The following is a 14,452-nucleotide window of genomic DNA, read 5'->3' as shown; positions in this document are numbered from 1 at the left end:
GATGCCAGATGAACGGGGATAATAATGTTGTAAAGCACCTTAATCTAGCTACTAGGATTTGTATGCCAACAAATATTCACAATCTTGAAATTATGCTTACCACACTCAAAATTAAAAGCAACAAACTTCTGATTGAGAAATTATGGTGCCGACCAATTCAGTGACACTTCAACAACTGTTGACTTGAGATAAACATAAAACCATAAACAAGTTTTTACATGTTTAACTGGTAGGGGCAGCATCTGGGTATTATGTTCATTAATTTTAATTTTGGTTTTTACCCAAAAACCGATGTGTGTTAGCACTGTATACTCAGTACTTTCCCGAGTCCTGTGAAAAAATATCACAGGCATGTTACTTGGGTAAAAAACCAAAATAGGTAAAAACCAAAATTAATATTCTTTATCCCGATGCAAATTTAACATCTATTATATTATGTTCATATTTTGTCAAGTTGACTAGGGTGGTTGGCAAACATAAAGAGGACCAGAAGAACCAGTTGAAAAATGTGTCAGGGGGGAGGGGGAGAGACCGCAAAGATATTTTTTTCAGATCTTCTTTCTTATAACAAACTTCTCACCAACAACCGTGTCTACAGCTGCGTTTTCTGGGACAGACACCGGGCTTAGGGTCATGTCCAGTGGTGCCTCAGCAATATCCAGTACAACCACACGCAACTGGGCGGTAATAAGCTGCAAGAAACAACAAAAACACCAAAGACAAAGTCAGAATCTCGGTTGAGACATGTACCAGACGAGAATTGGTCAAACTTGACTCTAAAGTAGCCTGGCTTGTTGGTCAAACTTGACTCTAACGTAGCCTGGCTTGTTGGTCAAACTTGACTCTAACGTAGCCTGGCTTGTTGGTCAAACTTGACTCTTAAGTAGCCTGGCTTGTTGGTCAAACTTGACTCTTAAGTAGCCTGGCTTGTTGGTCAAACTTGACTCTAAAGTAGCCTGGCTTGTTGGTCAAACTTAACTCTTAAGTAGCCTGGCTTGTTGGTCAAACTTGGCTCTTAAGTAGCCTGGCTTGTTGGTCAAACTTGGCTCTTAGGTAGTCTGGCTTGTTGGTCCAACTTGACTCTACAGTAGCCTGGCTTGTTGGTCAAACTTGACTCTTAAGTAGCCTGGCTTGTTGGTCAAACTTGACTCTTAAGTAGCCTGGCTTATTGGTCAAACTTGACTCTTAAGTAACCTGGCTTGTTGGTCAAACTTGGCTCTTATGTAGCCCAGCAGGCATGTCAAAACTTGAAATACCCTTTGAAACTAAATTCTTCTGTATGATTTTCAAGGTATTGTCATCATTCATGTTAGTCAAATGTACAGCTGACCCGCCCGTACTAATTTCAGACTACTTTCTGCAGTGATTAAAAGTTCTTATAAACTCACCAGATTGGGGTTGTTTCTATCGCTGGCCTTGAAGTAAAGCATATATTCCCCCTGGGTTTCATAGTCCGGTGCGTCTCCAACCAGGATGTATTGCCAGTCGCTTGAGACAACAAACTGGGTGGGTATGACGTCGGGATCAGTCGTAGCGCCACGTCTTGACCTGGCGTGGAGTCTTTTTACCTCTCTGCGTCTACGTCCTGAAAGAAGAAAACATTCATTGTTTGAAGGAAGGTCCAAGCAAGCTTTCTGGATAGGGATGTTTTTTGGGGGTATAGAAGTTTCTTATTTGCAACAGCCTTGTCGGATCTGTATCTTCCCGTTTTAATGTGTTGTATTGAAAAAATTCCAATAGTGGACGAAATTGGGGGGGCTCGAGGATATGCTAGTATGCAGCTCATGAATATGTATATCGTTTGTCAGACCTATCAGACAACACAGGATGTGAGGCAAATGAATTATTCATTTTGACGTCCAATCACGCACTTCCCTTATCACGACCTTTGGACCCTATCATGCGTCGTGGTGGTGGTGTGTGAGGTAAACATGTCTCGTCTTTCACGGGCATTATGGTAATGAGCTGACTGTGGGAACTCTTCGCTTATTATAGTAATGAGGTCAGTGGCTTCAACACAGATCCTACAAGGCTGTCGGCCTGACGGCCTCCGCATGCGGATAGTGTACGGGGGCATCGTGTCGTGCGATGTTACGCACAGTGAATACGGGTGGGTTTTACGCACAGTGAATACGGGTGGGTTTTTATACAGCGGCGGTCTTTTTTCGGAGTGAATAATTCGACTGCCTTGAGCAAGGCTATATTTGCAATAAAAGGATTTTTGGATTACTTCTTAAAGGCACTGGACACCTTTGGTTTATTGTCAAAGACCAGTATTCTCACTTGGTGTATTCCAACATATGCATAACATAACAAATCTGTGAAAATTTTGTCATTGAAGTTGCTAGAGTATAATGAAAGAAAAAAACACCTTTGTTGTACAAATTTGTGTGCTTAAAAATAAGCTTCAGGCCTGAAGTCTACAAATTACCTGTTTCTCAAAAACTATTTTATTTCAGAGGGAGCCGTTTCTCACTGTGTTTTATACTATCAACATTCACATTTGAAATAAAATAGTTTACCGACTCTCTGTAGTTCATTGTAGTGGTTTTCAGTTATCAGCTCGATTTCTGGGGCAGCTTTGTCGGAGATTAGTCTCCCATCTGCGTCAACGGCCACCATAAAGGCTACAACACTGAACCCAGTCACAGCATCCTCTTGAATTGTCGCAATTGCCCCCGTGATTGCGTGGCCGCTCAGGTCACTGAGGTCCGGTGGATTGAGGTTGGTCGTCGAGGCATCATTGTCTGCATTGATGAAGATGATATTTGCTGGTCTATCAGGACCGGCCGTGACGCTGATAACGAACGTCCTCTCTACGGTGTTCTCCGGGAGTGAATCGCGACATCGGATAGTAATGGTAAGAGTTGGATCGGTATCAAAGTTCAACCGCTCGGAGTAAGCCACACGGAGCTGAATCGTGCCGCCTTGATGCGCCAAGTCGAAAGGACCTCCGATGTCGTTTATCAACAGGCAGTAAAACATCTCACCGTCGCCGGAGGGATCTTGGACTTCGACCAATCCGACAACCGTTCCGACGGCAGAACCTTCAACGACCGTATCGCCAGTCAACTCAATCCCTGTAGGAGGTAGATTCACGACATCCACAGCTATCGTAAACGACTGGACATGAAATAGTGGGGTGGCCACCCCAAGGTCACTAACGACGATTGTAACTTCCACTGAGAGAGCCTCCTTAGGGCCTTCATCAATAGCCAGCTTGTTGCCGTCCGCTATTTGAAGAGCGCCCTCCGGTGTTTGGGTCTGGATTTCAAACTCGTGCTGCTGGGAGGTGTCCTCATCTTGGGCCTCTAATGTTGCTATTATTGTTCCAGTGAGTAGCTGAGCTGAGACTGCCATTATTTGGGACATTACAATTCCAGTGGGACGATCGTTTCTATTCAGGACGTATACAGAAATATCCTGAAAAACAGAAGAACAAATAGAATATCATGGCATCAACTAATTAAGTTGTTACTTCAACTCCATCTGACTGCATTATCTACCACCAAAAACACATTAATTATGTTCATGACCAGTAAATAATATCATCTGCTTTGGCCGCCATTTTAAAACCACTTACAAACACCAACAAATTGTTGTCAAACATCGCGCAAACACTGGAAACGGTTGCGCACGTGGAACTAACCCCAGGAGTTGCTCTATTAAACATCAAAAATAAAACATATTTGTACGTTTTTGAGTTAAACAAACATGAACAGAGTGACTCGTACTTTTGAGAAGGTCAGGCCGTCTTCATCAGTTGTTGTGATTTCAATGTCGTAACGATTGCGTCTCTCGTAGTTCAGCTGGACGTCCGCAATGAGCATCTGATTATTCACCGAGAACGTGGTGGAGTCAGACACTATGTACTGGAATGCTGAATAATCATCGGTGTCGGGATCGATGGTCTGGAGGAAAGCTACTGTTGCACCTGGGTACAGGAAGAGAGGAAGGGGGTGTGGGTTAGTGGATGATGACGAGAAGAATTTAAGCAATGGATGATATAAATGTTCATTATTATATTACATCTTATCACAGCATGTAAACGAAGGATAACATGTTTCCTTTGTGCCAGTAACTCCTCGCATCTGTCACTATTTCATCTAGATATTTCCCAGTGCTATAACCTTCTTAAAGCCATTGGACCCTTTCGGTACAGAAAACAAAAAAAAAGTTCACAGATTTACAAATAATTTACAGGGCTTACAGAAGGTAATGGTGAAAGACTTCTCTTGAAATATTAGTCCATGAAATGCTTTACTTTTTGAGAAAACGATAAAAAAATATAAATTCTCGTTAGCGAGAATTACGGATTTATTTTAAACACATGTCATGACACGGCGAAACGCGCGGAAACAAGAGTGGGTTTTCCCGTTATTTTCTCCCGACTCCGATGACCGATTGAGCCTAAATTTTCACAGGTTTGTTGTTTTATATATAAGTTGTGATACACGAAGTGTGGGACTTGGACAATACTGTTTACCGAAAGTGTATAATGGCTTTAAGTTACACTACCTTCTTCATTGTTTTCAGCAATCTCAAAGAGCCCAGTTGCAGAGACGATATTGGTTGGACTCTCAGCCACGTTGGTCACTGTTATCTCAAAGTATTGACTGACGCTCAAGCCACCGCTGTCGCTGCACTCTACATTGATGGTCGGCATCTCACCGCTACCAGCAAAACTCTCATAATCCAGTCTGGAACTATCCGATACCTGCAGGAGAAAAGGTTTAGACAAAATACCAGGGTTTAAAGGCTCTGGGCACTATTGGTTATTACTCAATATAATTGTAAGCATAAAAACTTAGTTGTTAACGAGCAATGGAGAGTTGTTGATAGTTAAAAACATTGTGAGAAGCGACTGCCTCTGAAGTGACATAGTTTTTGAGACGGAGAGTTCTCACTCCAATATTAATAGCTTTAAGGCCTGAAGCCTTTTATAAGCACACAAAGTTGTGCAACAAGGGTTTTTTTCCTTTCAATATTCTCTTGCAACTTCGATGACCAATTGAGTCAGAATTTTCACAGATTTCTTATTACACGCATTTATGTAAACATTGGTAAATGTCAATTCTGGACATGACTTTCACTATGAGCTTTTTGTGGGAATGGAAGTAGATCAAATCTTGCAGCCATTTGGAGCCACAACGGGTGTTTTGGTAGGAGCCTCTTCTAGTCGTTTTTGTCCATAAAGGATTAATACAATAAACAACCTATGGAAAGGCCACTAGTGTCTTGCTTAATAGAAATGGCACATTTGCTAAATTTAACTCCATTTGCAAAAAAAGGTGACAGTAAAAGTAATTACTATATATTTGGTTTGTGATAACACCATGTGTGTGTCTTCTATAGAAAACTGTCTTGCTTTATATTCTACTACACTGTGGAGTAGATTTCCGGAATTCGGGAGACTTCTCAGTTCTAAAAAGAACTGTCCTGCTTTTTAACTTCAACCTGATGGGCGGAAGGTAGAAAAACCGCCGGGACTACTACTTTAGCATAAGATCGTTATTAACTTCTTCACTACCATGGAGTGAGTTCTTAATTGGTCTAAACATTTCGACTAGCTTTCTCTAGTCATCGTCAGGAGACAAAGTAATTACCTTAACTGAAAATCCCTCCAAGCCGAACAGCCCAGATGCACTATCTTGAAGTACACACGTAAAGCCTTGATCAGTGAGCACACTATCCGGGTCGGACACCATCAGAGTACCGACGGTTGCTCCTACCGGACTATTCTCCGCAATCTCCAATCGGCTCATCTGAATCTGCGTCGGGGCCTCATTTATGTTCAGGACGTTGACGGTGGTCGTGTAGACGTCTGAGGTGAGGCTGGGCGAGCTGGGATCCTGGGCGTAAAGGCTGATGCTCAGGGTAGGTTCCGTTTCGAAATCAAGGGCTCGCTTGGAGACCAGGCGGCGGGAGTTGGGCGCGGCTCCGGTCTGAAACTATGGATTCAAGTCGACGAAAAATTGAGTTTTACTTTTTCTTCTTCTCTTTTACTGTGAGGAGTCAAGTGCAACATTGGCGTGCACTCAAGTATTCAAGTATGTTGCCCGCAATGAGGTGTAAAGTCAAAGAGCAAGTGGTCTCTCTTGGCCTGTGGATGTTTTCACAGAACTCAGGAAAACATACAGTACTCAATACACATCGGTGTAAGGGTAAACACAACATCTACAGTCTCCTCTAACTCTTCTTTGATATTGTGACTTGACAAACTGTTTGCAGTTTAGAGAGACTATGTGAAAACATGATGATTCTTTTTTTAGAGTCACGTCAAAATATTTGACATGCGCTTGTTAAGCGTCCAACAAGCACCTTTATGCTTAGAAGTCTTTAACAATGAGGAGAAAGCAGTCGCTTTTGGGAGCCAGTTAGCGTTGTTTTATAGCACATCCCAAACAGGGATAAGTGACAAGAGGTATTGATAAGGCACAATGTCCATTGTAGAGACACTGAGGATCTTATTCATCCTGCTACCAACTTACAGGGAAAACAGCGGATACCCACAATTTTCTATGCGCAACCCACACACAACGTAAAGGTGACCAATGTTCCTCTGACCTCTAGTGATGTCAAAGATCACGCCAATTTACCTCAAATGCATCTCCTGGATTGACGAGTATGAAGAAATTGATACTATCTCCTTCGGGATCCACTGCAGACACGATACCAACGAGGGCGCCAACCTGGTTCTCATGGATAGAGCTGTGCTCCAACCGAACATCCTTAGGAGGCTCGTTCACATCACGCACCTAGGTGGACAGGGGTCAAAGTTCAAGGATCAGAGATAAACTTTAATGTGAAGTCTGTCACGAGCGGCTCATCAGGCCAGTGTTCATGTCAGATTTCCCTTGCATTAAATGACTGAGAATATATTTAAAGTCTCCCCTGGACAGGATGCCAGTACATCACAGGACACTCCCCAGCTTTTAAAACCTGTGACCAACTTTTCGTCAAAAAATAAAATAGTAATCAGCTTTTTCGATTTTTTAACAAATAACTCAATAATTCAAAATATGATTTACCGTGATTGCAAACGTCTGGACGCCACTCCCCTCTTGGGCCTCAGCCTTGATGACGATGTAGTGAATCGAACTTTCTTCAAAATCTAACGGCTCGGTTGTTCTAAGTGTTGCTGAGCTCCACGGCGCCGCCTGGTTGATGGAGAATAATTGAGATGCACCTCCGATGATGGAGAAGGTGAAATCTCCGGTCGGCACTGTCGATTCTGCTATCAGAGTTCCTTAAATTTGGCAATTAATAAATACCAAAATGAGTAGAATTAGAACGCTCCTCTTCTTCTTCCTTTTAGAAAGCATTTTCGTTGCAAAATGAAGGCTCCTTTAAATCAGCATTCAACAGTCAAAAGAGTAGTTCAATTTAGCCAGTTTAGCATTCACTGGTCAAATAAGATCATTCAATTTCACTATAGGCCGCAAACTTCATTCAAGTCTTGAAAAAACCAGCAGCAAGAGCTGGGTCAACCATTCAGCTTCATAAAGTGGGTAAAGTGTAAATTCGTAGGAGAATTCAACTTTAAGAATGGTCAAGGTGTAGGCTTAAATGTGCAAACAAAATTGAATTTAGCAACTTCTATTAAAAATCCCTACTTTGAGTTAAAATGGGGAACATGCGTGAATTTAAATGTGTGATAATGAAATGTAATGAGTTTTTGCTGAAATTATCCAGGAAAACTTTTAGTGTTAATAAGTGGATTTATGTGACCTCCATTTGTCATTTCGTTCAAAGTTCATTCTCGTCAAACAAGCTACTGCTATAAAACTTACCCACAACTGTTTCACCAGGTTGTCCTTCGAAGATTCTATCTTCGCTTAGCGATATGGTAATAATTACAGTGGGATCCGGGATAGGTCCATTCTCAAACACACTGATGATGAAGGTTACCGGTGTTGACAGCTCAGTGATGCCGTCGGAACACTGCACTTCAATGGTGTACTGGTTACCAGCTAAAGAAGTCAGATCTTGGTTCGCCTTAAAGCAATGCGAAGAGAAAGAGTTTTGTTTCGTGGAAAACAGGACTAGGAAAGTCTGTTTTTCTCCTTCTAAAACGGGACTGGGAAAATCTGTTTTTCTCTTTCTAAAACAGGACTGGGAAAGTCTGTTTTTCTCTTTCTACCATGGGCAGCGCGCAATATCGATACCTCTCGTCACTAACCCCAAATAGGAGGGATTAATGGAAACAACGCTGATTGGCTCAGGAAATTGGTTATGCATTAGATGTCAAGTGCGTGCGCGCGTAGTTTTAAGATATTTGCATATTGATCCTGCCCGCGTTTTTTATGACACGAACAAGTTTTTTAAAAACAAAAAACAAAAACATTCTTTAAGACGAGATACATGCGTGCCCGTGTAGAAAAGATTGAATTATATGCTCATTCATGGGTCATATAAATGTGCTAGCATATAGCACATTTAAATTTTCCAATTCCAGGGGTCAAAGGCATGCTGGGATCGATCACCCCTGGGAACGACGTTCGAAACATCTATATTCATACATACATGTAACTTATTTCCAGAAACATCTTTCCTCAACCAAAAGGGAAAACAAATTCCCTGTTTCGCAAACATATCTGTCACTTACTTTCAATTTTAAGTATTTTCCTTCAATCAACGTTTCAACTAGCTTGCTCTAGTCATTGTCATGGGAAAACAGAAAACCAATTCCTTGTTACTATACATACCTGTAACTTATTCCAAAAAATATATTTCTTCGATCAAAAATGGAAAATCTATTCCTTTCCTTTTTATACACACCTTTAGCTGGTTCCCATCTGTGATGAATTTTCCATCAGCATCGTTGACCAATCTAAATGTGTGTTCATCGCCGGTATCCTCATCAATGCATTGTAAGATTGCTGCACTATGACCGACTGCTGTATTAGATCCCACCATGGTGTTGGAAATTAGCACATTGCTTGGCGGGTCATTCACATCCAGAATCTGTGATCAATCAGACGAAATGATTCTTGTTCTACATTTTTGCAAAGTGGCATCGCTGGATGGGCATTGTGTTAAAAAAAAGGTGTTGGAAATTCAAGAAAGACTCAGTTATGGTAAAAATATTAGAGCATTTTTAAAATTATTTTTTGCAAAACTGTTCTTATTCTACACTTTTGTAAAGTACCAATCGTCGGGTACTGTCTGTGAGGCCTAGTGTTGCAAACCCCGCCCCCCTTCCAAGACATCACCAGGGAGCCAATACATGGAAGGATGAATGACGGGGGTTCTTCAAAACCCATGAACAAGACTCTGATCAGTCTCGTTACCATGAAAATTACCACATTGCTGGGCAGGTCATTCACATCAAGAATTCGGATCAATCGGACCAAAGTTTTTTTTTTTTTTTACCTTTCAAGACAGACTCAGTTATGGTAAAAATATTAGACAATTTTGTAAAACTATTTTTTTCAAAACTTTTCTTATTCTTCACTTTTGCAAAGTGCCATCGCCGCAGATACTGTCTGTGACGCCCAGGGTTGTGCAACGCCCCCCCCCCCCCAATCCAAGTCATCACTAGGGAGCCAAACCATGGAAGGATGAACTGCGGGGTTTCCCCAAAACCCAAGATCAAGACTCTGAATCTGATCAGCTTCGTTACCATGGGCAGCGACACATTATTGATACCGCTCATTACTAAGGGAAACACTCAAAACCAATGCTGATTGGCTACCAAAAAGTGACTACTTTTGCGTGCACGCTTGTTTAAAACTTTACAGTGCCTGGCAGCCTCTAAGTTGAAATGTTGCCAGTGTGATTGTTTTATGTATTTACCTTGATGTTGAATTGGGCTGTGGATGTCAACCCAGCTGGGTCCTCCGCTACTAGGGTAATAGAATGCACCTGGCCAATCAGAGGAGATTCAAAGTTGAGTCCATTCCCGCCTACTTTCAGATCGCCGTTCTGATCTGTAGAACGACAACAAGACAACAAGAATATCATATGTATATATTCGGTTTTCGGTAACATCATAATAGGGGGCCTATGTGTATGTATATTTACTTTAGGAGAGGTTTGTGGGTAACACCGTGTGAAAATCTCCTTTGAGTATTATGTTGGTTCTGAAAAGAACCGCTGGTTGACAACTCATCGTTTTGATCAGTATTGCTCTGATATCTACCGGGGCCAAACCCCTTCTCTTTTTTGATAAGTTGCACTGGGTTCTTTTACATGCAGTACACAAAACACAAGACCATTGGCTTTACTTTCCATCCAAAGGATGAAGCATCATAGTTTAGTGTCTTGCTGAAGGACACAGGTGTCATGACTGGGACTCGAACCCACACTCTGCTGCTATAAGAAACACCAGAGCTTAAATCCCGTGCTCTTAACCAGTAAGCCAAGACATGCCACAGTTCTGTGAAAAATTAAAAAAAAATACATGGACTGAGCTTTGGATGAGATGCCCATCGGGTGTGATAAAGCGCTCCCTAGGGGAGCTTTTTATCGCCACCCAGAGTAAACCATACATTATAAGTTATCACACTAGTGCGAGTGGAATACGGAAAAACATAGCGCTTCTGCGTCCCATATCCAACGAGGCCGAAGGCGCGCTATATTTTTTCGTATTTTACGAGCGCGCGTGTTATAACGAATTTACCTTCCAATCTTACGTGCAACGCGCAAAGTTTCAAATTTCAGAACGTTATTTCGCCATGAACAGCATGCACGCGCACAAAGTTTAGAATGTAATTTTGCACTGTCCGTATACGGTGCGTGATGCATTGAAACTCACAATACGCACTGTGGAAGTAGCATATAGGTTTTTATACCACCCTCCAGTTCGAGCATCTGATTGGTAATAAGTAATAAACCACAAGGGAAACTGTCTGTGTAACTTTTGAAATAAGTGAGAGTCATCATTCGTACCGAGCTTGAAAATATCTCCATTGTCAATCAGGACTAACATCAAAGGATCAAGGTCTGGATCTGTGGCAGTTACTTCGGCGATCAGTGTATTCTCAGCGGTGTTCTCCGGCACGCAGGCATGAATTTCCAGCCCATTTAGAGTTTCGTGCTCTGCGGAACCAAAACAAACAAATAATACACAGTCAAGAATTTCACCTGGTTTAAGCTCCTTGTTTTTGTGTCTTTTATCTTAAGGAGGGATTGCTGTGGTACTACTTTCAATTTTTTCCCCAATTTTTCCTTATTTTATGAGAGATCACCAAACATCACACAGCTAGACGGCCACTTCAAGGTGATGGCTACACAAACCGATTGAGGCTAAGAGCCCAAATCAATTGCCACCAGGGGCAAGTTGCCACCTACTCCTGGGGCTGAAACAGTGTTACCCCCTTCACAGTCCATAAGGATGGGTATATCCACTAGGAGCCTGGCTGGTAGAGCAGAGTGCACTACCTCCCCAACTTTTTATGAAGCAATTATGGTCAAATGTCCTGCTCAAGTGTCATGACCCGGATTCGTTGTGTTGTCATTTAGCCTTAAAAAAATGACTCTTCTGGGGTCAAAATGCCAGGCCACTTACTATTTTTGGGCATTAAAGATTGACATACTTTCTTTTGACCTTACTGTTTTGCAGTAAACAAACAAGTAAATCAATTTGTAAATACATATTATAGATAATTTTCTAACCAACAGAACAGGCCCAAAAGACCTCCCAGCTGATGTCGTTTGGTCTCTCGTTGACGTTCTGAACGTTAATTGTGAAGGTTTCTGTGTGCCCATGACCGGCCAAATCGACCGCTTCCACAGACACAGTCACTCCTGCAGGGTAGTCTAAGAAACTCAAGTCAGTGATTACAGCTAACACATTGCCTGGAGGAATAAATAAAAAGTGGTGCAACTTTTTAGGATAAATTCATAATTGTTTTACTAAAAAAGTCCATATCTCTATTTTATATTGGCGACTTCCTTCCTGATAAATAACATCAAAAGGAGTTAAAATTAGTATTGAAAGAAAATGTGCAGATTTATGTTAAAATAACAAAATTTGACTTTAAACCACGTTTTCTTTCTTATGTTTTATTCTCTCACATCTCGTGGTGTTTCTACTTTTACAACTTTTGAACCAATGGTTGTATCAACATACATGTTGGGCGCGATCGGTCAATCTGCGCGATCAACCGATCGCGCTGCGCTATTGAACGATCAAAATAAGATCAATTGGTCGCGCAGCAATCAGTCGATCGCGCAACAATCGGTCGATCGGGCAACAATCGGTCGATCGCGCAATGACATCTTTGCGCGATTGATCGATTGTGCTATGAGTATTTTTTCCCATTATCAGCGGATCGCGCAGGAAAGGCTTTGCGCGATCTACCGATCGTGCAGGAATGGGTTTGCGCGATCGACCGATAGTGCAGGAAAAGTTTTGCGCGATCAACCGATCGTGCAGGAAAAGTTTTGTGCGATCTACCGATCGTGCAGGAATGGGTTTGCGCGATCAACCGATCGTGCAGGAATGGTTTCGCGCCTTCGACCGATCATGCAGGTAAACTACTTCTTAGGGCGATTTCTCAAAGCAATTAAATTCATAGCAGGACAAATTTTCAGTATCACCATAGTGATTTATATAGTGACGTCACACTACGATTGATTTGCAGTTACAATCAATGTCACATCTTTGTGAATTCGGCCCCTGAACATCAGCCGATCGCGCCAAACAATTCCTGCACAATCGGCCGATCGCGCAAAACCATTCCTGCACAATCGGCCGATCACTCATAACCATTCCTGCACAATCGGCAGATCGCGCAAAATCATTCCTGCACAATCGGCCGATCGCGCCGAGCCATTCCCGCACGATCGGTTGATCGCGCATGTTCGTTGCCATTCCCGCACGATCGGTTGATTGCGCATGTTCGTTGCCGAATGTTGCGCGATCGACCGCTTGTTGCACGATCGACCGATTGATGCGCGATCGACCGATTGCTGCGCGACCAATAGATATTTCAATAGCGCAGCGCGATCGGTCGATAGCGCAGCGCGATCGGTTGATCGCGCAGATTGACCGATCGCGCCCAACATATATATTGCTTTAACCGTATTAATGCACCTTTCAAAGGTACACAAAAATGAAAAAATAACCTGGTTTGACAATCGATTAAGTTTGCTTGATCACATCACATTGCTTTAGAACAGGAAACAAATTTCAGTGACACGGATGAAAATGTGAAGAAGACATACCTGACACAGCAAAAAGGGAGTCACCAGTCTTCATGGTGAGCTGGTGGGAGTCACTCCGGTCAGGGTCAGAAACAGTCAGAGTCCCCACGACGGTGCCCACCGCAACATGCTCCTTCACTGAGGATGATGAGAGTGAGATCAAAGTCGGAGGCTCGTTGATGTCCGTCACCACAACCAAGAAGGTCTGTTGGATCATTGCACCATGAGGATCTCTTGCTGTGATTTGGACAGAGAGGGCTGGATTGAGTTCGTGGTCGAAGCACGAGACATCGCCGACTGCCAGACTGGAGTCGGCGATGGCGAAACATCCACTGGACGCTCCCTGTAGGTAGTAGGTGTGACTGTCGCCCCGGTCCTCATCATCGGTTGTAAGGGTACCAATGACTGTTCCTAGGGATGTACTACCACCGTTGAGAACCACTTCGGCGATTTCTGATGCACTGAGATAGACATTGGTCGGGGGATCGTTTTCATTTTGTACGGCGATGGTTAACTGAGCTGTCGATGTCTGCATAGGTGCTCCGTTATCGTGGGCCTGCACCACGACGATATACGACTGACTAACCTCATAGTTCAGGGAGCCAGCCACGAGCAGTTGGTCACCCTGAAGTTGGAATAGTCCCTCCCCACTGGACACCAGTGAAAAGGTGACCTCTTGGTCTTGGTCTGAGTCGGATGCAAACAGTGTACCGACCTGATCTCCTATTGAAGCGTGCTCGCTGACTGTGTTGGAGGACAGTGTGGGTTGGGTCGGTGGTTCGTTCACGTCGAGGACTGTTATCGCAATCGGAAAGTTGCCCGAGAGTGGCGGGGTACCCGTGTCAGTAGTGGTTATCATGATGGTGTATGTAAGAGTGGTCTCATAGTCCAGTCCACCTAAAGCAAAACCAAATGTTTTAACGGAACATTATGAATGTGACAAAGAATGGTGAAATGTCTTGCTTAATAAAAGTGTCATAACCTGGAGTCAAACCCATACTCTGCCATTCAGAAATACCATAGCTTGAGTCCGATGTTCTTATCCATATATGGGTTTGAGGCATTGCATGGTGAGGTACCAATGTATATTTGGTTGGCAGTACCACCATGTGTCCGCTACTTGCCAGGTAGATTTAGTTCTTAAAAGAGAACTTTATACATGTATTCTACTCACCGCGGAGTAGATTTGAAAAATTCGAGAGACAATTCTCAGTTTTTTTTAACTGCTACCTGGGCGGAAGGTAGAAAATTAGCCGGGACATACTTTAGCTTTTAGTGGATCGTTATTAACTTCACTACC

General features: G+C 42.8%; 1 protein-coding gene across 1 annotated transcript in view; it reads right to left on the bottom strand.

Moving 5' to 3' along the window:
* LOC139938850 (uncharacterized) overlaps positions 1-14,452 on the bottom strand; it is a 38,725-nt gene that overhangs the window by 10,005 nt on the left and 14,268 nt on the right. Inside the window, exons 12-25 of the mRNA XM_071934491.1 lie at positions 13,174-14,049; positions 11,620-11,802; positions 10,894-11,043; positions 9,799-9,932; positions 8,782-8,967; positions 7,794-7,998; positions 7,032-7,249; positions 6,600-6,758; positions 5,607-5,951; positions 4,519-4,717; positions 3,735-3,934; positions 2,523-3,423; positions 1,389-1,585; positions 581-692 (exon numbers count right to left, since the gene is read on the bottom strand). Coding sequence (XP_071790592.1) covers positions 581-692; positions 1,389-1,585; positions 2,523-3,423; positions 3,735-3,934; positions 4,519-4,717; positions 5,607-5,951; positions 6,600-6,758; positions 7,032-7,249; positions 7,794-7,998; positions 8,782-8,967; positions 9,799-9,932; positions 10,894-11,043; positions 11,620-11,802; positions 13,174-14,049 — 4,065 coding nt within the window. The remainder of the gene's footprint in view (positions 1-580; positions 693-1,388; positions 1,586-2,522; positions 3,424-3,734; positions 3,935-4,518; positions 4,718-5,606; positions 5,952-6,599; positions 6,759-7,031; positions 7,250-7,793; positions 7,999-8,781; positions 8,968-9,798; positions 9,933-10,893; positions 11,044-11,619; positions 11,803-13,173; positions 14,050-14,452) is intronic.

The sequence above is a fragment of the Asterias amurensis genome, chromosome 6, assembly GCF_032118995.1.
Source record: "Asterias amurensis chromosome 6, ASM3211899v1".
Classification (NCBI taxonomy): Eukaryota; Metazoa; Echinodermata; class Asteroidea; order Forcipulatida; family Asteriidae; genus Asterias; species Asterias amurensis.
Note: the sequence above shows the minus strand (reverse complement) of the source record. Positions and strands in the feature narration are given on the sequence as shown.